General features: G+C 40.2%; 1 protein-coding gene across 1 annotated transcript in view; it reads right to left on the reverse strand.

Moving 5' to 3' along the window:
* FRAS1 (Fraser extracellular matrix complex subunit 1) overlaps window positions 1-27,216 on the reverse strand; it is a 408,429-nt gene that overhangs the window by 234,384 nt on the left and 146,829 nt on the right. Inside the window, exons 3-6 of the mRNA XM_044912923.1 lie at window positions 21,087-21,194; window positions 13,209-13,301; window positions 5,302-5,461; window positions 2,259-2,392 (exon numbers count right to left, since the gene is read on the reverse strand). Coding sequence (XP_044768858.1) covers window positions 2,259-2,392; window positions 5,302-5,461; window positions 13,209-13,301; window positions 21,087-21,194 — 495 coding nt within the window. The remainder of the gene's footprint in view (window positions 1-2,258; window positions 2,393-5,301; window positions 5,462-13,208; window positions 13,302-21,086; window positions 21,195-27,216) is intronic.

Below are 27,216 nucleotides of genomic sequence, written 5' to 3' on the forward strand. Positions count from 1 at the left end.
AAACAACATCTTACATTGAAAGTCAACTTTTTTCTAGAGCTCAAGACCTGGAAATATGTTTCTTCTGATGAACTTGTGTGTTTTTAATATTTAATGAGTTGATGCATACAAAATACTTGCAGTCATGTTCAATGCTATTAGTAACTAGCATTTTTGTGATTGTTACTATAGATAATGCTATGTAACTCATCATTTTGGAAGGCCATCTAACATAATGGTTAGAAATATGAGTCAGGTGTGGTCTGTTGAGGTTGTGATGCCAAAATGCCTAGGTGAGAAGCACTGATACTTCCTAACTGTGGTCTTACCCAAGTCACTTAAGGCTCTCCGTACCTTGGAGGGGATGATAATAATAGCTCCCAATAGGGTTGTGATGAGAATTACAGAGCTCTGAAAATTAATGATTGGCACATAATAAATGCCAAAAATGTGGTGATGGTGAGGACAGAGATGATGGTAGATGGTAGACAGTGGTGATGGTGTTTCCATCAAAAGCCTAAACTTTTTAACACCCCTTTATATCATCAGAACATCCAATATTTAATAATGATATTAAATCAAGAAAAATATTTCTAGATAATGAGAGTTGTTTTTTTAATATGTCATGGCAAAATATAAGCTTAATGATTCAAGAGTGATTAAAATCAATCTATTTTCAAGACTTCAGAATGCTTGCACATCAACTAGCTATGAAGTATGGTACCAAATTTCATCTTTTTAAATTAATTATGTATATCAATGCAAACTATATGTGAGTGCAATGTTTGAAGCTAGAGCTTATATTTAATGTTTTTATTTTTTTAATTTTTTAAAAAGGTTTATTTATTTGAAAGAGAGAGAGCATGCATGTGCGGTGGGGGGGGGGGGGGCACCAAGGGAGAGAATCTCAAGCAGACTCCCTGCTGAGCACGGAGCCTGACACGGGGCTGGATCCCAGGACCCTGAGATCGTGACCCGAGCTGAAATCAAGAGTCCCACGCTCAACTGAATGAGCCACGCAGGCACCCCACTATATATAATGTTTTTAAAAATGGGAACTAGTACTTTCAATTATCCCAGTATCTATCATATTGGAGGCAATATGAAGTCCATTAAAGTTTCAAAGACTTAAAGCAGAAGGCTCACAAAGTGGTGTTTCCTCCATGTCTCCTCCCACTTTCCTTACTGCAGTCATGGCAAACTGCTTAATTACCCTTCATACATAAGGGGACTGAATCCTGGAAAGTGCTAAATCAAAATGCCCCAGCACTACAGCGTCCTCTGAATGTGAGATACTGTGCAACTCTACCGAGAAGCTCATTTGTAATCTCAGTGCTGGGAGAAGACTTCGTGATGAATTGGGAGATGTGACATGAGTGCAGTAGTTGAGGTAGTGTGGGTAATACAATCTAGTCTTTCAATTAGATACATTTTCCCTTTATTTGGCATTTAGCATTTCTTGTCTAATTGCCTTTTGTCTGCCTTTAAAAATATTGCCCAATTGTCACAATATTCCATGTCATTGATTTTGTTTTATTTGACACAAAGTACTGCTCTGTATCAACTGAATGTTGGCTTCCAGCTTTTCCTTAGATCACAAATGAGCTATTTTTCAACTGGAGGCAAACTCCTTTTGTGGTTATCTGTCAACTGCCAAGAACATCCATAGAAACCTCTGGAAGAGTAAAAAACTATAAAATACCATGTGTACCACATTTATTTGCCATTGATTTTCTCTTCCAAATTTGTGTGAAGAGTCTAATGTTTTGAAAATCTGATGAACTTTAAATGAAGAACAATATCCACTATTTTTAAAGCTCCCCAGAGAAAATGTGAATAATTTGAATCGTTATAAGAATTAAAAAGTGTACATCTGAATGATCATGTTCAAAGACATACACATGTCTTAAAAAGCAAGACTATACCCATGCATTAAGAATACACCTGATCGTATTACAGACTTTCCCAGATGTTTAACTTGACATTTTTGCAACATCTGCAGCTGGAGCTGGTGGCTTCTTTGCGTGTACCCTCAAGGCTCACTTTCATTACATAACAATTAGCTTAAATGGCTGGTAATTAGACCTATCTGTAGCTTCTAAGAGTAAAAGAAGTGTGTCAGGGGTGGTCTCCAAAAGTATAAGGAAAACAAAACAGCCTTTGCTTCTGGTTCCTAATATTTTCGAGGCCTGCCTTGACAACCTCAGAAGAGGCTCCAAGTTCCCCAACAGTGAAGTTAATAGTCTCTGAAGGATCCATTTGGAGGCTGTCTTCCTTACCTGGTTACAAAACAGAGGTTGACACTGAGCTGTGAAGCACTGGGCGACCCCATTTCTACACACACATTTGGCACACCGACTCAAAGGCCAGTCTTCCCCATCCTGAAATACACGGCCTTCATAGGAACAAGGTTCTGGAAGGTCAGAAAAACAAGAATTACTTGGCGGACTGCACATCCTGATCCCAGGGCTGACTGCATGGGTGTGTGGCCAGTGCAGTCACACAGGGCCCTGTGGTTGGTGGTTTAAAACTCTGCAGTGTTCATATGGAGCTCTTTTGTTTATTTTTTAAAAAGGGGGGGGCTAGAGAAAGAGGGATGGGGAGGGGCAGAGAGAGAGGGAGAGAGAGAATCCCAAGCAGACCCCACATCCAGCATGGAGCCCGAAGAGGGGCTTGATCTCACAACCCTGAGATCATGACCTGAGTTGAAATCAAGAGTTGGACGCTTAACTGACTCAGCCACCCAGGTGCTCCCATTATATGGAGCTCTTAATAACTTTCTCTCTGAGTTAGCTCATGCATGGTCCCACATCCTACGCCTTCTTGCCTTCCTGAGATGGGTTTTCAGCCACTCGCTCCTAAACCCACACCCAGTTGATGTGGAGAACAAAGGCAAAAGAACCGTAGGAAAATAAATTTCTCTTGCAGCCCATTGACAAGTACTGAAGATAGGCAGGGTGACTTTCCTCCAGGAACTCAACTGCCTCGATGTTAATACTTTGCTAGAGGCAAAAGGCAATGTTAGCTTGACATTAGTCTAATCTCCAGGATTCTGTAAGTCTTTAACATATAAAAATCCCTTTGGAAACTTTATCTTCACCGCCCAAGATCTATGTTAGCAATCATCCTCCAAGCATATAGCCCACTGATACAAATCTGAAGGATCTCATGACTAAGGTAATAAATGACCTTTTCCTAACAGCAGCTAGCCCTTCAAGGTCCTGGAAACCTTGCTTCCAAATTCCTTACAGACTTAGGCTAACCCAAACCCCCTCCCAACTTGAAAGTACATAATCAGTCACTCCTCAAGATCTCAGTGCTGCTTTCCTTTCACTCCTCAAGATCCCAGTGCAGGGTCCTTTCCTGTGCTTTAATAAAACTACCTTTTTTGCACTGAAGGTGTCTCAAGAATTCTTTCTTGACCATTCACTCTCAGACCCCAACATTTCACATCAGTGTGAACGCTGCCACCCTCCACCCACAGCGGGGACCTGGATGAGGGTGCTAGGAGAGTGCATGAGCCCTAAGCACCAAGTAGCAGGATGGGGTCTGGGGTGCCTGTGGGATCTCCATCCACCCGGCAAGTATCCCCATATTTGAAGCAGCAGGACATTAAATAGCAAATTAAAAACATGAGAGTTGAGAAAAACCACAGAAGAAAAGAAGAGGCTGCCCCCTACCCACTGCCTTCTAAACAAGGGGCCCTGCATCTTCATTTTGCACCTAGCAAATTATAAAGTTGGCCCTGGCTGATCCTCCAGTCTCTCCAGGCAAAATGCTTCCAATATGTCTCATGGAGGCCAAGGAGAAAGCCTCTTAAAGCACAAGAAAGGATCCCACAATCTCAGCCAGCCTACTCGCCACCCCCAAACTCTTGTTCAAGTATTTTTAGTTGTAGGGTTCTTTGGCCCAAAGCAGCTCTCAGTCCTCTTCTGGTGGGTGACATCTGAAATGCATGAGGCAAGCATTGTTTTTTCATTGTTTCCTATGCATACTTTTTAATCCTTGTAATCCTTCTCCAGAGTAAAGGAATGCCAGGAATGGAATAACTGGGGATCAGAAAGAAACCAGGGTCTTTTTAAAGGAAAAGGCAGGGGCGCCTGGGTGGCTCAATTGGTTAAGCATCCAACTCTTGATTTCGGCTAAAGGCCTGATCTCAGGGTTGTGCGATCAAGACCAATGTTGGCTAAAGGCCTGATCTCAGGGTTGTGCAATCAAGACCAATGTTGGTGTCGGGCTCCATGCTGGATGTGGAGCCTGCTTGAGATTCTCTCTCTTCCTCTGCCCCTCAAAATAATAAAAATAATTTAAAAATAAAATTACTTAATTAAAACAAAAGGAACAGGCAAAAATAGAGTATAGCTTCCAGGTATTTTTTTTTTTAAGATTTTATTTATTTATTTATTTGACAGAAAGACACAGCGAGAGAGGGAACCCAAGCATGGGGAGTGGGGGAGGGAGAAGCAGGCTCCCCGCTGAGCCGGGAGCCCGATGTGGGACTCGATCCCAGGACCCTGGGATCATGACCTGAGCCAAAGGCAGACGCTTAACAACTGAGCCACCCAGGTGCCCCAGCTTCCAGGCATTATTAAATAAAAGAAGAATTTTAGTCATTACATGTCAGGAGAGGATGTAATGCAGCAATGATGATAATTTGTATTTATCGTGAAGTATCTACTACTTAGTTATAAAAATGGAAGGGGACATATATCCCTAAAATGTAATAAAAGGAGTGGTTGGACCAAGCATGGGTTCCAAGGAAGGCCCTGGAAGTGTGCCGCTGGCTTGCTGAATGGGGCCATGGTTCGTAGGCAGGCATAATCTCCACGGTGAACATGCCACCAAGACAAACGAAAGACCTGCTTCCTGCTCTGTGTGACTTGGAGAAAGATGTTATGTCATCTCAAAGACCAGCTGGCAGAATTAGTGCTAGTGATGCTACACAGAGAAGCGATTTGTTCATTCTGTCTCTGCCAAGAGGCAGGAGGAACTACCTTGGCCTTATGGAATCACATCAAAGAATCTTGTCCCTCCTCCCTTTTCTTCCTGGGAGCTGCAAATGCAGAGGGATGCATCGGGCCAGCACAAAATAAATAAATCAGAGACTTGCAGAATCCCAGATTTGGGACAGAGCTTAAAGATGTGTTCCAACCTCACTCTCCGCGACATTGCTTCTGCCAAGTGCAAGGCTCCAACTTGGTTCCCATAAGGAACAGAATTAAGGATCTTCGAGCCACACTGAGCAAGAAAGAGAAATGTTGGGATGTCAGCAGGCAATACCTTAGAGGCAAAGAGGGTCTCTTTCTACAAGTTCATACTCACTCCCAGGGCCCACACACACTGGGCAGCAGGTGCCTTCAGGGATGAATTCCAGCTCGTGCTGTCCACACAACAGCGGTGGGCACGGCTGGGGGCTGCATCGGACTTCCCCACGGGTACAAGAACACACACTGCACAGGGAGGCGGCCCACTCTGTCCCATGCTGGGGGTTAGAGGAAAAAAAGAAAAAGAAGCTTATTGTCAGAATATAGCTTTCATTTGACCAAACAGAAACAAACCTCTAACACAAATCAAGGACGGTGCTCAGGAGAGATAGAAGAAGGCTCCAGGCTTATACGGTTAAGACCAGGGTTTACAATGTTCCAAGTCAGAGACCAATTAAAAAAACTGAGTTTTCTTTTCTTTTCTTTCTAGTAGCCTTAAGATTTATATTTGGAAATTTCAGAAAAACACAAAAAGAAAATAAAAAGTACCCCAACCCCAATCATTTAAAAAATGCTGTAAAGCCTAAAGTAAAATATACACACATATATGTATTTACTGGATTCTTTTTTTTTTTTTTTGAAGATTTTATTTATTTATTTGACAGAGAGAGAGAGACAGCGAGAGAGGGAACACAAGCAGGGCGAGTGGCAGAGGGAGAAGCAGGCTTCCCACGGACCAGGCAGCCGGATGCAGGGCTCGATCCCAGTATCCTGGGATCATGACCTGAGCTGAAGGCAGATGCTTAATGACTGAGCCACCCAGGCGCCCCTACTGGATTCTTTATAATGGTCATATTGTTTTCAATAGCTCTCACTCTGATCCCCTCCCTCCCTCCCTCTCTCTTTTTTTTTTTCTCTTTTCTTTTTCTCTTTCTTTCTGCCTTTACTTTTTACCCTGAGTAGTTCCCATATTCCTCTTTTCCTCTCCTTCCTCCCCATCTTACTCTCTCCTGTTCAGTGATCTGGTGCTGGGGGAAAGTATGATAGCCAGCCAGTTCTCCCACAAACTGCAGCGCCAACTCAGAGCCCATCTACACACACAGAATGTCGCTAATCCACTTCAGGCTGGCATACAACATTCCCAAAGCTAGCATTGTATCAGTGATCTAACAGATCCATGTTTTGAGTTACATGACTTACTGAGTACCAAAAATATTTAAATGAGCCATACTCAAATGTGATGCAGAGTAAGAGGGGGGTGAACCCTGAATGTAAAAAGCCTCAAATATGTTGACTACTTAGGGAAGTAGCTGTCAAAATATGTTATGTTTTCAATGGCAGAATGGAATAATGGTGGCCTTTTACAAGATGTAGGGGGGAAATAAGCTTAATGAATGAAACTTTCCTCCTATAACATTTTCTTAAATACTGGAAACTGCTATCCTTTGCCTCTAAGTGTAGCATATGATGACAATTGATTCAGCCCAAATCATATATAGATTTCTATGAAAAACATCACACATTCCAGGTGCTCAATCATCTAAATATAATCTGGCTATTACAACTGTGTGACTGAAAAGCACAGAAAATAAATGTCCTCTTGCCTCTCCTCAAGCCAGCATCCAGAGTAGTTATTCATCTCTCTCAAACACAAAAGAACTCTGTCCTACCTAAACAAGTCAGTACCCCTTTATTCTGCAAATTATAGCCAGGTTGCAAGCACGCCAAGTCTGACATTTTGGAATTACTAATAACCTGTACTATTATTATAATAATGGTAGTAATAGGTAGTCACAGTCATCCAGTTATTTGGGAACTGAGTCCTCACCTCACTATCACAAAGATTACTTTCTTCTAGCCAGACTTACTCATGCAGAGTCAGATGAACTGAGGGTCTCCTTGGAGGCTCCCGTCTCAGCCCTCCCTGCCTTGGGAACTGTGATGAGTGACTTAATCTTTCTAAATCTCAGCTTCCTGGTCTGAAAAACTGAAATGGTATGACAACACCCCCTTCACTGGGTTATTATAAGGATTAAATGAGGTACTTTGTTAAAGATTTGGGGGGGGGGTGGCAGGTAGAGGATGCTCAATCCTCTCTCTTCTTTCCACTGCATTGGGTTCACGGCCTTCCTCCTCCTTTTCGCACCTATGTGCCAACTGTGACTGTAGAAATGGACCTAATATCAAGGCCAAGTCCTCTACCACCAATTTTTACTTCTGCTATAATTAAATATAAAATTTCAAATTTAGCACAGCATATAAATGGGCAAGCCCACAACTTGCTAATAAACTGCTGACTAATAAAAGATAGGAAGCAATTGACCTTTATACTTTGAAAAGCCTAAGCATAAAAGCAAAGAAACTATAAGAGAAAAATTGATAGGTTCTAATGAGTTAAAATTTTAAAAGTCTCTCAAAAATACATTATACAGGGGCACCTGGGTGGCTCATTTGGTTAAGCGACTGCCTTCGGCTCAGATCATGATCCTGGAGTCCCAGGATCAAGTCCCGTGTTGGGCTCCCTGCTCAGCAGGGAGCCTGCTTCTCCCTCTGACCCTCCCCCCTCGCATGCTCTCTCTCTATCTCATTCTTTCTCAAATAAATAAATAAAATCTTTAAAAAAATAAATTTATACATAAAATTATACATAAAATTAAAAGGCAAATGACAAACCAATAAAAATTATAAATTATATTAATTAGAACTAAACTCTATTATATAAAAGCATTTACAAGCAGTAAGAAAAAAACCCAGCATAAAAATAACAATAAGCTTATAGAATATTTAACATTATTAATTGCAAAGAAATATTAATTAAAGTAAAATTGGATAATACTTCTTAATATCAGATATAGGAAAGTTTTTAAAATTCATAGTAGTGTTGGTGAAGCTGCAGTGGGGTGAGATTTTCTCCTTCACAAAGCCTTCCCTCACTACAGCACCTGGAATACTCAGCCACGTGGGGCCTACCCAAGGTAAGCATACTTGAAAAGAGGCTGCACTACCCATGATACTCCCACTGGATTTCTCATTAGACACAGACGACTTAAAACTGAATTTTAATGACCACAGATGTCACAGCTTTAATACTCAAAATCTTCAGATGCTTTGACCTACTAATTTCACTTTTAAGAAGTTATCTGAAGAAAATGATCGATGATAACACAAAAAAAGTTTAAATACAAGGAATTCTATTTCGTTGTTCTTTATAGCAAGATTGGAAATATCTTCATGAAAATTAGAAGCTACCCAAACACCTAATAATAGGAAATCATGTTCTCCAAGGGTATGCCAGGGGACTATTCACAATATGTTATATTAAATAGTAAGACATAAACTGTACACGCAGTGTAATCACAATTCTGTCAGAATATAGATCTCTATCCATCTATCCATCTCCACTGCTACCCCCTCTCCAAAAAACTGAGAAAACAGTAATAGTGATTTTCATAGTTTGGGAATTACTAGTGATGTTTTTTCTGCTTATACACTTTTTTATTTTTTGAATTTTCACCATAAACATATTTTTACTTTTGTCATCAGAAAGCAAATACTGTTTAAAATATCAAATCAATCATTTATATGTCTTAAGTATAGCAAAATGTGAAGGTTGCATATAAAACAACTTGAAGTGAACTTCTTTATTCTACTTATTAAAAGTTAGGAGGTTGCTTCTAAGCATCTTGACATTTCACTTCATTAAAACGAGCTTGTTCTGTTGCTACTAAGAAACACTAACAGTTGTTTCTTAAACATTTGCAATCACACCACCTTTCAGACAGAGACCACAAAAATTAATTACAATAACAACCTGTCAATCACCAACATTTTTTTTCATCTGTAAAATGAGAGGGCTGTGTTGGTTAATCTCTTTGGTATCTTCAAGCTCTCTAATGATGTGAATCTATTATGTAACTCAAGAGACATAAAATGAGGCAGGAGATTCTCCCTTCACAATAAGCTTGAAAATTATGGGAATAGCAACAAACACTTGGTAGGGAGTCTCCAATGCTTGATGTCAAAGCCACAGAAGATGATCAGATGGTGATCCAAAGTGCACAGAGTGATGGAGACAAATTGCTCCCACCTCTCTCTTGGGAAAGAAGTCAATAAGTCCCCCATGATGCTGCTCTCAGAAGAGGAAGGCTAGAGATCAAGGGGTAAGGGGTTTGGCCCATGCTGATATATATATATTATATAATTTTAATATAATAGTAATAATTATATATATATAAAATATATGTAATTTCCTAGTGTTTTCTATACCCATTTACAAAAGCCTTGTTTTTTATAAACACTTTAGCGGCAAAGAGACCTTTGTAAAGTCAAGGAATAATAGATCCACAAAGTAATGCTCCCAGACCTGGTTTTAGCTGTGTCATCTTAACCTCATTAATACCTTTAGAAAAGATGAGATTTTGACATGGAACAAAAGCACATTCTGCAGACAACATCTTAAATATATTCTTCTGCATAGCCAACTAACAAGTCCGCCTGGCTGTTGACATAAGTCCAAAGGAAAGACAAGGTCATAAAGTATTTGCCTGGCTTGCTGACGGAACAATAAAATAATTTTTCTTCATATAATTTGTTCCTGTTATGAAGTTATAGATCCAGAATACTAACTATCTGGGAATGTTCAGTGCATATTATAATTACATCCTCTACTTTGAAGAGAACAAGGCTGTGAAATTCAATATTCATTTCTTCCTTCACACACATAAATTAGTACTCCTTTTAGCCTCCCAGACAGGCAGAGAGAGTTGATCTCTCCCTCTGAGCTCCTCTATTCAATCGGATGTGGGCACGAGGGCACTACCACTTGCCACTTTGTTTTTCCGGGAATCTTCAAGCACTATCTTCTCAGACCTGACATTATCTGGTGATGGGATTAAATTAGTAAAGAGGAAAAGAAAGGGGATTGATGGTCCTTTTCCCAAGCTAATTTGTGGGGCAAAGAACAGGGAAAAGCATTCCAGCACTCTTTTAGGAAAACATATTTCAGGCTTGTCTCCCTGAATGTTTGGCAAGGCTGGGCAGCGATCCAAACACTAATTTGAAGGGAGAGCTTTGGGGAGGTCATGGATGAAATAGTCCCCCAAGTGCTGGCTGTAATAAGCCCAAGTAAGACTCTCAAATAACCTGGAGTCAGCCAAAAGGCTCAAGTGTTTTTCTCACTCCAGGGAAGATGTCGGGACTTGTCTTGACTTGTTAGAATGCCAGTTGTGTAAAATGTTGTCGACCCTGCAAGCAAAGACGGTCCTGTGGTGAGGCGAGGCCAATTCATTAAAGAGTGGACTCCTCAAGCTGCCCGTGCTGGACTCATCCTTGACTTTCCTTTGCTTCGACCCTATTCTCTCTGGAGATAGTCTCACTTCAACTAATCTGCCTTCTCCCCGCCACACACTCACTCTATGCTAAAGCCTCCTGGAAAGCCCTCTCTTAGGGGAAAGCTTTCACCTTGGATCACCAATCTAAAGTTCTTAAAACACCAGGCTACTTTGTAGCTACAGAGAGAGAGTCTCCATGACCTGCCCTATGGTTGGCAAGCCAGAGGCTAAAGACAAGATTACTGCTGTTCAGTGAGAGAGGAAAAGTGCTCTGGATGGCTTCCCAAGCAAGCCAAAAGGCGCAAAAAAAACCCCACAAAAAAAAACAAAAAACAAACCCTCCAAGATTCAGGGAAAACCCTAGAGATCCAAGAGACAAGGTGAGATTCACAGCAAACCCAGAAAAGTATTTAAACTATGCAAGAAAACAAATAAGATTAAGAAGGCTTTGGAAAGAATCTAGGGGAAGTGAAAAAAGTAAGAGAGGAAGGAAGGGCAGGAAGACAAGAAATGTGATCATTTTGACTTTAAGACTAAAATTAGATTTTTTGTCTTGACTTAAAAAAAAAATCATTCTTCTATCTCTATTTGAAGAAGTAGACCACTAGAGAATTTTTCCTTCAAAATATAGTTCCTGAAATTCAGCCTTTTTCTTACTTACACCAAGTACCAGAAATATAACATTTTCTGAGGAGTACATTTTGAAAGTTGCATATGGGAAACAGATACATGGTTATGTTCTTACACAGTTTAGAGCTTCCCATGTGATGTACTACAGCAGAATGGGGCGGGGGAGGTGGTGGGAAAAAGGAGGGTTTTCCAAACTCTTCCAGAAAAAGCTGGAGGCCAAGCAGATTTCATTTCTTAACTAATTCATCAGCAGACCTGTGGTCCTAGAACTACTCAGCTACATAGGTCATTGGTCAACGGCCAACATGCCATTGGAACAAGGACGTAGATAAGTTGGAGAAGGGATTTGCTCACTGTGTGAATCCTCCAGTCATCGATGTTTACTGAGCGCCTATTCTGGGAAACGTTCAGTGCTAAGTGATTGGTTAGGTGGGAGGCAAGGAAGATCACTACAAAGATGCAGAAAATACTGTCAATGTTCTCAAGCGTCTTAAGGCAAGATAAGAAGACTGCACATGTACACAAATAATAACACAAGAGGACAAATGATGAATGTCATTAGAGTGCAAAGATTTATTGAATTTGGATTTTCCATGTCCCTAGGATTCCACTTGCTTGAGATGTCTGATTGTCCCTTGACCTTATTTTGGATCCTGTGTGTTCCTTCATCTGAGAGATGCAGCTTGGTGCTTCTGACTTTAAACCACATCCCTATTCAAGTCCTTATGACCTGGCATTACTTCTGTCACCAATGTGCTCTACAGCACTTCCCATTTCACAGGAGATCCTCTTCGGTGGCACGTGAAGTTTACACCACTCTTCATGACACAGACTGAATTGAGCAGCAAAGGGTGATATGTGGTCTGAAGACATTCCTAACATAGATTCTGCTTGGGTGCCTTTCAGCAACACATTGTGCAGAACTGAAAAAGTGGCTTCCTCAGGTAATTAGGAGACAGCAGCTCAAGGGAGATGATCCTGTCCCACAGGGAAAGTACACTATGCTCACCAAGTTTTAGGGATGCACACTGAATAGCAGCCTAGAGTGGGCATATCAAATCCTGCTAACTTGAATGGGCAGAGGCACTAACCTGGGGAGAGTTTTGTATCAGGTGGAAGATGAGGATTAAAGCAAAGAGCCTCTTTCCACCACATTTAACTTCATCTACTGCCTCAGGGTAACATTGAGGTGTAAGCAAAGATGAACTGTATCCATTCCATTTTCATAGTTCCTGTTATAAACCTTGCAATGGTACTTTTTAATCAGTACTTAATGTCTTTAAATGAATCCTAAAGGATCTGGAATGAGAAAGTATAATCAAGGAACTTTAGGATCGATTTCTAAGACCGTGGTTCTAAATGGGGGTAGATGAGCATTTGGCCTCTTAAGGGAAATTTGGCCATGCCTACAGACATTTCTGGTTGTCAGGACTTAGGGGTGCTACCAGGATCTAGTGGGTAGAGGTCAGGGATATTCCTAAATATCCTACCATGCATAGGACAGCCCCCACAACAAAGCCTAACATGTCAATAGTGCTTAAGTGTAGAAACTCCACCCTAATGGAAAGAGTGCTGAATTAGGAGTAAGAAGGCCAGGGTTCTAGGCCAGGTTATACCATTTATTAGTAATATGACATTGGGTGAGTACCTTAAGCTCTTTTCAATTCAATGTTTTCATCTTCGATACAGGAGTAATAATAGTTGCTCTATTCACTCAGGGTTGTCTGTAACCATCAAATGAAAAAAAATGTATGTGGTACACACAGATAAGGTGGTTCCTGATTATTCAGCATCAGACTGCTTCAACATCAACATTCTCAAACTACTCTTTATACAGACACAAATTCAATCTACAAATATTTATGTAGGGCCTATGGAATAAGTAGAACTGTTTAAATCTTATTCAAGAAACCCAAATGCCCATGGAAAGTCAAATGAGCTTCAGATCCTCCACGGCCCAGACAAAGAAAAGAAAACCTCTCTTGCCAACACAAGTTCAGCACTCAGTTTTCCCTTGTCAATGATATACAGGCATAGAATCAACCATAGGTCAGAAAACACTTACCGCATAGATTTTCTTTTCATGATGGCAAGATCCGGGAGTCCTCAACACACACTCAGGGCAGCACTGGTTGGCAGCTATCTGAAGCACTTCTCCCTGAGCATTTAAAAACAGCTCAGTGTAAAACGGCAGCAGCAAACACACTCACAATGGCTCACCGGACCCCAAGTCATCTCAGATTCACTAAATTTCATGAGTTTCCTTGGGTGACAACAGACAGGATAAACCAAATAAACTCACAAAAAAGATTCTCTATGTCAAGATGAGCTTCTCTCAAAGTTAAAATGAACCCCCTTGTGAAAGTAATTTCCTTGAAAATTGTCTACACCTTTTCACATGTAATGAAGTGGAGAATTTTATTCACTAGCATTGCTCCATCTGAGTGCCACACAAGAAAAGAAGTTAGGGTAAAAGAAGGGCTGTATCTTCCCGAAAGGGGTTGTTTCCTTCTCTGAGAAGACGTGGGATCAGGGGGTGGGGGGGATGGGCTGGCCACAGAGCTGGCAGGTCTTCTAGCTATCCTATGTAGGCCTGATGCAGCCAGCATGGGGGAGCTCAAGTTCTGATGTTTGCTTTTACTGGACAGAGTAGCAAGGCACACGGGGCAGGGGGTACTGAAGGACAAAGCTAGTAGAGGAAACAGCATTGTTGTGGAGGTATCACGTGTACTGTGGGGAGCCGGGTAGAATTCCTGGGCTCCAATAAAGATCTACATTGTTTTTCAGGTCGTCTGTAATTCCAATAGTGTTTCCTATCAAGATGTGATACTATCAAGGGAATGGGCTACCACATGATACCCAGTATTTATTGGTAAGTTGTCAGGTTAACCAGCCATCCATTTGCCACTATGAAGAATCCATCTATCTAAGGGTTATTAAAACTGTGGAGCAAAGAGCATCTGTTTGTCTTTGGGGCCCAGTGATCCTCTGACTCATCTTGCTTCTCCCCTTAGGTATCTCAGCATTTCCACATGTCTTAAAGATGTGACAGAATGGGCAATGAGTGATTTTGACCAAAAAATGGTTAGAGAGCCTGCATTAACCAGGGAATCATGGCTTGTCCACAGCATAAAAGTCTACAAAGAATTCATCCAGTAGAATGGAAAAAAAAAAGTGTGTTTGTGTCTGTGTGTGTGTGTGTGCGTGTGTGTGTGTGTATTAATGCTTCTTTGATATTTGGGGCTGCTTCCATTTAAAAAAATTGTATCTACAAGGGAATTCTAATTTTATATAACTATATCCATAAAAGTAAGTGAGAAATGGGACAAAGATTTTACCACTGTTCATCCACTAAACAGATAAATACAATTTTATCTAGCAACAGTGATCACCAAATTCTTCCAATTTGCTTGATGAAAGACAAAACATACAATATGGGGTTTTATAAAATTCTTCATACTATGCAACATTAATGACTTTTCAGAAAAGTGCCCTCTGAACCCAAGAGGAAACTAGACTTCTTTACAGTGAAATGTAAAAACCACATTAGCCTCATTTACATTAAGAATTTCACACAGAAAATGAGATCATCCAAGCTGTTTATATTCTAATGTGGAAGCAGGGAGAAAGGGAGAAAGGCAGGTAGAATGGAAGACTTCAAGAAATATTTTATGCCCCCAAATTAGTTTTGTTTTCTATAAAAACTGATTTTCAGATTTGGCCCTCAAAACTCATTTCGTAAATATAATATTCTTTATTTGTGAGTGGCAGTGGAAGGGTCCCCAACTTGAGTCTAACCATTGAACTTGTGTTAGAACATCAAAGAGGTGATTGGGGCTAAAGGAAGAGCAAAGCATTTTGCATGTGGGAGCTTAGAGAAGGAGAGACGGAGTTCTTGCTTTCTAACCATGTGACCTTGCATAGCCTTGTGAGCTGTGGGCTACCTGGAACACATAAGCCTAGGCCTATGGGGAACAGTGGGAAGTAACCATATGGGCAAGAGATAACAATGAAGATTGCTAAGCTTGCTAGGCAAGTTTACTTGCCCAGGATCTAGAAAAACTAACAAAAATAATTATGAGGATCATTTGGTAATTATAGCTAACACTTAACTGGGTACTTAGAATAGCTAGGTACTCTTCTAAGCATATACATGTATGTGCATATACATACACATATTTGTGTGTGTGTATACATGTGTATATATATAAATATGTGTGTATATATGTATTATACCTATGCAGCTAATAATAGTATTTACCAAATTAAGTTGTGACATTATATTATGTGTAACCTAATTAGGCAAATACTATTATTAGCTGCATTGATGTCTGCAGCCGAAACCACACCATGTAATACAGTGTTCCTTTGCATGGCATTGTCCTCTATACATATATATTCTCCATAAATCCTGAAGAGAGGATTGGTCCTCACAGGGCTGGGTTAAATAATCAAGGTTCTAAATACCTCTGTTCTGTTTTTCTCTGTCTCTGTCTCTGTCTCTCTCTCTGTTTCTGTTTAACTAGCTCTCTAGCTAGCTATTCTAGATAGATATAGGAAATGGATATAGAATCTATTATATATGGATAGGATGAATAGATAGATGATAAATGATGATAGATAGATAGATAGATAGATAGATAGATAGATAGATAGATGATAGATAGAAATATGTTAGAATTGCCATTGACAATAGGTTATTTCCAGTCAATCCATGAGTAAAACAAATTGTAAAAGGGCTTTTAAACATCTTTAAAAGATGAGAGTAACAAAGTCATTAATTATAATAATAGGGTACAATGGTGATTCATTAACCTGTGCCAAAAACTAATATAAGTATACCACAGCAGATCTGAATAACAATACATGCTACTGAGAAACCCAAAGGAAAATTTAAAGGCAACATGGTAGAGTAGGAGTTACACTGGGTCATGAGCCAGGGACTAAGGTTTTGTCATGGCTGAGTCACTTACTAGCTCTGTGTTTCTGAGCAAGTGACTAAACCCCTAAAAGTCTGTTTCTTTGTCTATAAAATTTGAAAGTCTGACTAAATGAATTCCAGAGGCCTCTAGTAGTTTTAACATTCTATGATCTGTTTCATTACTTAAAATAAAGAACCCAAGTGTTCTGTGATCCACTTACAGATCTTGGAGCTGGAAGTTTCTTATGGTTGGATCATCTGGTACAACCCTCTCATTTTACCCCTAAGGAGCCTCCTTAGAGTTCACAGTCTACGATTATGGCATTCTTATTACTATCACTCACCAATTTGCTGATCACTCCTTCATAGTCACTCACTAAAGATTTGGCCCCTGGGTCTCAGTTTCTTTTCTACACTATGTCTAGACATAATTCTAGACAACTTCAATGTCCATGAAAGTGACATTCTATCCTTGTACATTCTGAACCACCTCAATTCATACAATCTTTCTCTCCACTTCACTTGAGTTCCGCATGGTCATGGTCAACCCTGGGACCTACCTATACTCCAAATTATTCTATACTAGAAATCTTCAACTCTCTGAATCTGAACCTTCTGGCCTTTAGTTCTCTCTAATCCTCACTCCTCCTCATATCACATCCTTCAGAAAGCTCCTTGAACACTTTTTTCCCTTGTAGTCATTCAGCCAGCTGGTCTCATATTCCTATTCATGTTAGCCTTAATGCTCAATACTTCCTGTATATCTATTCTTTCTTGCCATTAATATGGCAAAATCCCAATCCTGGATCTATTCCACAATTTGTCTTTTCTTCCCTTATACTTGGCTAGGAAACATTGCTTAGAAAATCATCCCATCATGCAGCTTGGTACCCTCACAGGTTCCTGATCTCCTGCTTCCATGGGTCCTTAACACCATTCACAAATGCTTTCCCTTAACCTTGGTCTTTCCCTTTCTCCCCTCAGTGACCGCTCCTAACATTCACTCTCTTTCAGTTCCCAACTGAACCTCAAAGTCTTCACAAAGTAAGATTAGATCTCTTTAGATATGAACTACTTCAATATCCTGTCCCTTTTCTTACTTACAAATTTAACTATTTCTGTATCTACCCATGGCTCTTTCTCTCCACTTTTAGAAAAAGAGGATCCAAGCTCTGGATCTCACATGCTCTGTTCCCTAAAAACCACTCCTTCTAATTTATTCATTGTCTCTGTCTGTCCTCCCTACTCCACCTCCCATATCCTCAGCTTCTCTCTCTCTTCTAGGTCATCCTCCTTCTCCTCCTAGCATGATCATGTTTCTTTTATGCTAATATAAAAAAAAAACCCCTCCCTTCTCTTATTTGGTCATTCTGCAAATATTGACTAAGCATCATACACTGTGCTGTTTGATGGGCTGCAATAGTGAAGAAGACAAGGTTTTTGCTCTCAAGAAGCTAAGAGTCTGGAGGAGGAAGCAGACAAATAAATAGGCATTTGCAGTCTGGTCAAAGGCTATAATAAGGGTAAGCACAAAGCACCGTGGCAACACATAGGAGGGTTCAATGGTTGGGGATAGGAGGTTCAAAGAAACTTTACAGATGTACTGATGTCTGCCTAATGCCCCATTTCTCTCCTATTCTCAGCAGAGCTCCCTGAAAGAGTAGCCTTTACTTGGCTTCCTGTCCCCACTTTCCATTCATTCCTCAAACCTCTACAATACAGATTGCTCTCCCACCACTCCACTGACACCAACTTCAGGGTGGCCTGTGATCAACACTGTTGATACAAACTCCTTCTGGAAACTCTCTACTCTCCTGGCTACCATAATATCTCTCTCTTCTCTGATCACTTCTTACCTCTTACCTTTCTGACCACGTCTCTTCAATTTTCCTAAGTTCCCTCTCTTATGTTCACCTCCTTGTAAATGACTATGTTCCCCAAATTGCATCCTTGATCTTATACTCTTTCTTCACAAAAGCTCTTTAGATGACCTCATTAATTTTAAAGGTTTATGCTACTGACTATATGTTAATAATACTCATATAATATTTCCAACCTTGTTTTCTCCTCTGAGCTTTAGATTCATATATTGGCTGCCTTTTTGACATGCCCACCTGGCTCCTCCATGGACACTTCACATGTAATGTTCCCTAAAGTGTAATCATCATGTTCTTCCCAGATGGAATGCTTTTCCTCATTATCCTATATTTCCAATATCAGTTGGTGGCTCAGATAACCAACGAGTCATCAAACCATAAACTTGGGAATCATCTTTCCTTTTCCTTTCCCTCACCCTCCTAACTTCATATGTTTCTGCTGATTTATCCCCTAAGTGTTCTTTAGCCTGCCCTTTCCTCTTGAGCCCTATGCTACTGGTGCTCTGATTTAGGTGCTCATCCCCACATCTGGATTATTCTCACAAACTCTAAATTGATCCCTGCATTTCTAATATTATGCATTATCTTAGAAAAACCAAAGAGATCTTTCTAAAAGAAAAGCTGACCATTCTACCCATATGCCTGAAATCTTCATTAGTGTTCTATCATCTTCAAAATAAAATCCCAACCTCCATAGTACAGCATAGTACAAGGCTTTCCATACCTTGAACTTACCAACCGTCTAGCCTTATCTCTCATTCATTCATTCAATTCGTCAAAAAAAAAAATTTACTGAGTACCTACCATGCTCAGGTGCTATATACAGTGAATAAAAGAGACAGTAAACAAGAAATAGCAGTAAAATACATAGTATGTCTGATATTAGTGTCAAGAAGAAAAATAAAGCATGGAGGAGGGATAGGAAATGTGTGGTGGGGTAGGGATTTACAATTTTAAATAGAATGGTGTTTGGGCAAGATTTAAAGGAAGTAAAGGATCAAGCCACGTATATTATCTGTACTGGAGAAAAAACAATTTCAGTGGGAAAAGCAGGGTGCAAAGGCCATAATGGCAGAAATGTGTCCGGCATCTCCAGGGAACACCAAGCAGACTTGGTGTCTGAAGCAGAATGAGCAAGGGAAAGAACAGTAGATTAATTACAGGGGGTACAATAGTACTTTAAGAGGACATTGTGAGCAATTACTCTGAGTGAGAAAGCATTGGAAGCCATTGGAGGAGTTTAAGGAGAGAACCAACATGATTGGACTTAAATTTTAATAGGATCACCCTGACTGCTATATCAAGATTACAATGAAAAAGGCAAGTACAGAAACAGTAAAACAAGTTAAAAGGCTACAGTGAGAATATAGACAAAAAATGATAATAGGTGTGACAAGACTTAAAAGCAGGGAGATTGCATTTGGGACTTAAGATTTTATGAAGGAAGAGCTGGGTGTTTGTTAATGCACTGGACGTGGGATGTGGGAGAGAGTTGGGGGTCAAGGATGATGCTAAGCATTCTGGCCTGAGCAACTGGGAGAAAGGAGTTGCCATTTACTGAGATGAGAAAAAGTAGAAAAACAAATGAGGAAGGGACAACGTCATGTTTGGTATAGAACAAGGGTCAGAAACTTACTTTCTGTAAAGGGCAAGATAATAAATATTTTAGCCTTTGGGGGCCACATTTGGTCTACATCACAATTATGCAACTTTGTCCTTGTAATGTAAAAGCAGCCACAGACAACACATAAACAAATGAGTATGGCTGTGTTTCAAGAAAACTTTATTTATGGACACTAAAATTTAATTTCACACAATTTTTATATCATGAAATATTGTTCTGTCTTTTTCTAACCCTTTAAAAACATAAAAACTATTCTTTGTTCATTGCCATACAAAAACAAGTGGCAGGCCAGATCTAGTCTGCTGACCTCTGGTGTAGAACACATTTAGTTTCCAGCAACACAATCGATATCTTTCTAACACTTAATGCAAGGCTTCTTATTCTTACATGATACCACAGTTATTCACATGAAGTGGAGGAGGGTATGTCTTCACGGCCCTTATATGAGCAACTCAGATTCTGACATGAATTACTCAGCAAGCTAAGTAGAGATCTTTTAGGATTATTTGCTCCATAAAATAGGAAGCCCCACAATATACAACAAAATATTATTAAATTTACCAACATTGGATGTACACACAGCTTCTCAGAAATATACCCATGAAGAAATGGAGGGCTACACTGAAAGGTATACAGAAACTTCTTCACTCCAATGTTAAAAACAAACAGAAACTTATTAGCACTAGATGGCATAAAGCCTCAAGATTATTATGGGGGGACGGAGAAAACTAGAAAAATAAACTGTGCTTGTGAAATTGACAGAATGCTTTTTAAAGAAAATAATTTAGTCTTCTCCAGAAAGTTTCAAATGTTCAAATTTGAAGCTTAAGCTGTTTTTTTTAATAGATTCACTTTAAAAAGAAAAGAGTCAGCAACTGGAAAAAATATTCTAACAGAATTAGATGTATAGTCAGAAAAAAACTGAAAATTTTCAACAAAGGGGAAAGGAAGAAATATCCATCATATACTTGGTCCACCAGGAGCTTTCTGGAGTCAAAGCCTCTCCCATGTTCTGAGGGAGCTCAATGGCAGGGCAATAATACAGTCAGTGGCAGAACAAATAACGGTTTTAGAAAATTATCTTCAAGAAGTCAACACTGACTTTCAATCCATTCAATGGCTTGTAAATGTCGTGGTGCGTATCAGTCGCTTTAGCATCTGTCAGCCCCGGGGAAACCTCTGGGCAGTAGTTATTAACTGCATAATCGTGGGTAAATTGCTTGAAATCTCCAGGCTTCATTTCCTCATCTGTAAAGTGGGGAGCAAGATACCTACCCCCCATAATATTAAGTGGGGTAACATTTGTAAACCTTTAACTGAGCACCCGGTCCAGAGTAAATTCTCAATAAACAGAAATTAAGATATTCTTAAATGTTATATGTTAAAATTCTCTCCTGCATTTCATAAGGCTTCCAATTAGAGACTGGGATAAATGTCAGAACCAGATGACTAAAAAGATGCAAAAACCCTAACCTGCTCTGACTTTACCAGTACATTTAGGATATAATTAGGATGCTATACCTTCTCAAAGGCACACTGAGGATTTCTGCAAACAGCAGGTTTGCAGATAACGATGTTGCCATGGCAACGGCAGTTCTGGCATGAATCAGGCTTCCAAGTTGAGGCATCCTGCAAGGAAGCATAAGCTCTGAGTTAAAAACTGATCAGTCAAGGTAGGAGCCCAGAGAAGCAGCACCATCGACAGCCCCACAGTCTGAACAATTAAAAGGCAAAGGAAAGTCACAGGTACACACAGTGCTTGCTGGGCACTGATTAAACCCCGAGAGGCAATAAAAGCTGTATAATCCATTTCACCACAGTCAGCCCACGTAGCCAAAAACACGGGCACCACAGCAGAGAGCTGCCAATACCCAGAGTAAAAACCATTGATTGGCCTGAAACCTCAGGAGGACAAGCTGCTCCCTGACTTGAAGTTTCTCTTTGCTGTTAAGTAACAGAAACCATTGGAGCATGTTTAAAGGAAAATGACACTTGCACTAGCAGTAACCAGCATCCTAAAAGCAGCATTTACCACTAGTTAATATCAGCACCTTAGACTTCCCTTTATAGCTCTTGCATACTGCCTACTGTAATGCTCATAGAAACAAGGACTTGAGGGGCGCCTGGGTGGCTCAGTTGGTTAAGCGACTGCCTTCGGCTCAGGTCATGATCCTGGAGTCCCTGGATCGAGTCCCGCATCGGGCTCCCTGCTCGGCAGGGAGTCTGCTTCTCCCTCTGGCCCTCCTCCCTCTCATGCTCTCTGTCTCTCATTCTCTCTGTCTCAAATAAATAAATAAAATCTTTAAAAAAAAAAAAAAAAGAAACAAGGACTTGAGTAAGAATTTCAATATTTTTAAGGTGGATCAACCAACTTATTGAGTGGCTGTGATCTGTCCAGCTGTATGCTAAACATATTGGGGTACAAACGAAGCGTGCATATGAGCACTATCCTTCAGACTCTCACACATTATTATGGAGCATGAACATGAGGGCCTTTGACTTGAACTGGGATGAACTGGAATTTCCCCACAAAAAAGCAGAAACCAAGTGTGACAGTTAATGTTGTCAACTTGTCTAGGCTATGGGTCCTGGCTGTTTGGTCAAACACCGGCCTATACATTGCTGTGAAGATAGTCTGTAGATGTAATTAACATTTACAATCAGTTGATTAAAGTAAAGGAGATTACACTGGATGACATGATGAGCCTCATCCAATCAGTTGAAGGTCTTTAAAGCAAAAATTGAGGTTTCTTGGAGAGAAAGGAATTCAGCCTCAAGACTATTACATTCTGCCTGAATTCCCAGGCTACCAGCCTGCCCTACAAATTTCAAAATTTCAGACTTGCAAGTGCAACTTTAACTTTTGCCTAAATTTCCAGCCTGCTGGCCTGCCTTACAGATTTTGGACTTGCCAGTCCCCACAACTGCATGAGCCAATCCCTTAAAATAAATCTCTTTATACACACACACACACACACACACACACACACACACACACACGCATATATATAAAGATACCCATATGTCTCCTTTCGGTTCTGTTTCTCTGGAGGACCATGTCTGACATACCAACACTAGTACAGACTAACATGGATGTGCACAACATTCCCAAGCACAAATGGAGACATCCTTTCAGACCGAGAAATGTTAAATGTATAACCTCTTAGGGAAGGTGCTTCAAACCCAAAGTCGCTTGAGAAACACAAAATATATCTAAGGTGAGATTACATTCCCAGTGGCTAATTCACAAAAACTCTGAGTCAAAGCAAATGAGTACTAGGAATACCTCTGAACTTCCTTCTTTCTTTCTTTTATTGTTATAGCACATTCCTCTGAAATTGGCAATAGTGTGTGTGCCATCTACAGTCTCCTCTTAAGCGAAAGAGCAATGACAAGTAGGTGAAGAAAAACAAATTTCATTCCCAAGTACAGGGTAATATATGTTCCCCCGCTGATTTCAAGAACACAATATCAGTTTCAGGATACAGATTAAATAAAAATGACAACTTCATGAAGCTAGCAGCTACCATTTATTATTATCTTCGGCTAACCTATGCGTGACTCTTGGAGCAGGAAGCACTGATAGGGGAGGCATTTGTGGTACTAGAGGAGAGTGGCCTAGTTGGCTTTCCTGAACTCTGCCATCCTTCTAGAGGGCTGGGCCCAGCAGAGAGGGAAGTAACTGCACATCAATTCTCTGCAAGGCACTTACATGCACAACTCTACAGAGCTGCACTAATTATGACTATTCCCATTGTACAGATGAGGAAACAAGATGCGGGCGGTTGAGCAATCTGCTCAAGTTCACAAAGCCTCTAAGAGACCTGAATAGTCAGGCTCTGGAGCCAGGCGGCCTGGGCTTGAATCCTGGTGTCACCATTCAGAATGGTGAGTCCATTATCAAGTTAAGGTACCTGTGCCCTGGGTTTCTCACCTGTAAAGTAGGGATATGATAAAGTACTTAACTCATAGGCTTGTTGAAAGGATCAAATGAGATGATGTGTTTAAAGAGATCTGAATGGTGCCTGGAACTTACTAAGAGCTAATTAAGCGTAATTTATTTTTAATCCAAATGCTTTCTAAGATGTCACAGTCATTTAGCAAGCATCTCCTAAACATTTCCTTTTCTCAGAATGAAAAGAGTTCCATAAGTACCTGACTTCCTCATCTTCCCACTCCAGCCTATACACGTAAAACAGAGTGGAATTACTAGTTCATTAGGACCCTAGCACTGAAAGGATTTACGACATTGCAGCAGGGAAGAATGAATCCACAGATTGCATTGTCAACACACCTGAGTAATTGGAAGCTCTGTCTCACTGAGCTGACATAACCAGGCCACCATGTCTCCCTTTCACTTGGACACAGGATGGCCATACCAGCTTCACACACTCACTATGGCTCTCAGCACAGTCACCTTCACTCTCTCCAGGGGTGGCATTCTTACACCAGGGGTCAACTTCTCCACATACCAATTTTTGTCTTAGTGACCCCAGACTCCAAAACAGTCCATGATATTTGTTAGGAGCTCTCAATCACTGGACTTGGCTTACTGAACTCTAAACAGGATCTTCTAAAAACATGGAATCATATTTTACTTTCACTCATAGCAGCATTATTTTTCTTTATGTTAATTCAAAGTTAGGTTTATCTGGGCCCAAGAGGCCCTCCTGAATTTGTTTACATATTTGTCTTCCACCAGACCATGACTCTTTAAAGAAGGAGGTCTCGTTTTATTCCTCTCTATGTATCCCCTTCATCGAGCATGGTTCCTGAGTGTTGGCTGAATTAATGAACAACCCCGAGAGGTTGCTAACCCTCAAGAAAATATCCATCCAATGAGGAATTCTTAATCTCAGGAGAAACAAACTGAGGGTGCTGGAGTGGTGGGGGTGGGAGGGATGGGGTGGCTGGGTGATAGATACTGGGGAGGGTATGTACTATGGTGAGGGCTGTGAATTGTGTAAAACTGTTGAATCACAGACCTGTACCTCTGAAACAAATAACACATTATATGTTAAAAAAAAAAAAAAAACAAAAAACAGAAGAAGATAGTAGGAAGGGAAAAATGAAGGGGGAAGCAATTCGGAGGGGGAGACGAACCATGAGAGACTATGGACTCTGAGAAACAAACTGAGAGTTCTAGAGGGTAGGGGGGTGGGGGGATGGGTTAGCCTGGTGATGGGTATTAAAGAGGGCATGTACTGAATGGAGCACAGGGTGTTATACGCAAACAATGAATCATAGAACTCTACATCAAAAACTAATGATGTAATGTATGGTGATTAACATAATAAAAGAAAAAGAAAAGAAAATATCCATCCAGGCAAAATGAGATATCCCAGTTAGGATGCAAGATCTTGATAAAAACAATGTCTAAGTGACAGCACTACAAAATCTCCATAATGTTGAAGGTTATTACTTCACTGGAATCAAACTGTGTTTGAAAAAAATTCTTTAACTGGCCATTGGACTTGTCAAAAACTTCCTTATATTGATGTCCTTATAGAGTAAGTAATTTATGGCTAATTTTAAATAAAATGAGCCCTTTACCAAGGCCTGGATAGATGGCCATATATTTTTCAGGTCTAAAACTTTACGAATCAATTTCTATGGTTCCATAAAATTGCTTTATGAAGGTGGGGCTACTAGAGTTCCTCAATAGCTAAAACTTTGGATAAAGCCATAAAGTCCAAAGAAATAACATTGTAAAGTAAGTTTTACAGATCTTCCATGTTACTATTGCAATTCTGTTGCTTTACAATCCTCTCTTCCAATCTAATACACTTTGCAAAAGAAAGTCTTAAAATAGTTTTTCCCTAGAATATAGATTAAAGGATTAGATTATGACAAACCTAAAAAGCAATCAAAATATGATCTGTTAATACAGCTTTTAATATTTTTGATAATATGTGAATCAAATGTTCTTGCAGGTAATATAGTGCCTCCATCTCCAAATATCTTAAAGTAATAGCCAAGTAATTCAAGGAAAAAAACCTTATTTCACTTGGTTAAGTATTTATTGAACATTTGATTAGTGTTAAAAATAAACAATGATTATATCCCTCACTCAAATTTCTGGGGGGAAATTATTTACAGTATTCTATAAGAGCAGTATCAACTGTCAACATAAATTTTCTTCAATTTGAATGGTATAATAACCCTACTTCAATTATTGATTCCTCTCATTTTAAATTCTCTTGGTTTCTTACAACAAAAATGAGAAAAAAGAAATAAAGCTCACCCAAAACTGTGCTTCCAAGTTACAAAATAATATGTAGAATATAATGCCATTTTCATAATAAAAACATATTTATATACATGGAAACAAAGTATTGAATTACATAAACCAGTAAGTGAAAGATGGTCATTCCTGGGTATGGATTGTAGGTAATTTTTTTGTTTTTTCCTTTATCCTTATCCACAGTTTCTATTTTTTTCAATAACAAAAATGTAACTTCATAATTTCTTATAGCATATTAAAATTTTCTAGAAAAGCCGGACCAGTATAATCGGCATGTGTATTTATTCATTTGCTCAATGAAACATATTTCTTTAAGTGAAGTGTTTTCACAAAAATCTCAGCTTCTCAAAGCCATCTTTAGGTGACTCAGTGCTGAGATACGGAGCTGATGAGAACCTCCCAGGTAGGGAGATGCAGGCTAGGACCCCTGGCTTCCCTGGGTATGGCAACAGCTGTGGGCAGCTTGGGCATCAGGTCCCTGTGCACTTGTATCCTGGAAGACAGCACAACACTCTCCTTTTTTGAGTTTGTTTTCCTAATTCTGATGGATCTTCTTGGCATCAAGAATTACTGATTCTTCTGTCCTTATGTTAAGCTTTGGTTGACCCCAAGCTTCCTTGAGCCAAATGGGAGGACCCAGCTGAAGACTGTGTGATCACAGATCAGTTTGGGGATCAGTTTGGGGCTGACAAATGAGAGCTGTTGGAAGCACCTTCAAGAAGAGGGTGCTAGAAGTCTCTCTAAGCACCATCTGGGGAACATGACTTGTAATTTAGAGCAAGCCAGGCTCCGAAGTGGGGGTCCAGAATGCAGATGGGCTTCAGGATAGGATTGTCATAGCTTGATGGCATCTGGTCATGCTTCTCTACTGCTTAAAAAGTCCAAGTGGCAACTTATTTCTATCTCTAACTTCATTTTCTACCCTTTCTCACAAACCTTTTTTACCTGGCCCTAGCTATACTGGTTTTCTTTGTGTTCCTGGAACTACCAAGTGTGTTCCCAGCTCAGGGCCTTAAAATGTGCCATTCTCTCTGTTTGGGGTGCTCTTCCCCCAAACATCACCATGGCTTATTCTTTCATTTCATTCAAGTGGCTGTTCAAACACCACCTCTTCAGACAGTATTTTGCATCTATCTATTCCTTTACATGGTTTTCTTCCTAGGAGTCACCACTTAACATTATATTATACCGTTGTTTATGAATGGTCTTTCTCTTTCCCATTAGAACATAGCCCTAGGGGCACCTGCGTGGCTCAGTCGTTAAGCGTCTGCCTTTGGCTCAGGTCATGATCCTGGGGTCCTGGGATCAAGCCCCGCATCAGGCTCCCTGCTCAGCTGGAAGTCTGCTTCTCCCTCTCCCACCCCACCCCCCCAGCTTGTGTTCCCTCTCTCACTGTGTCTATCAAAT

This window comes from Neomonachus schauinslandi, chromosome 2 (genome assembly GCF_002201575.2).
Source record: "Neomonachus schauinslandi chromosome 2, ASM220157v2, whole genome shotgun sequence".
Taxonomy (NCBI): Eukaryota; Metazoa; Chordata; class Mammalia; order Carnivora; family Phocidae; genus Neomonachus; species Neomonachus schauinslandi.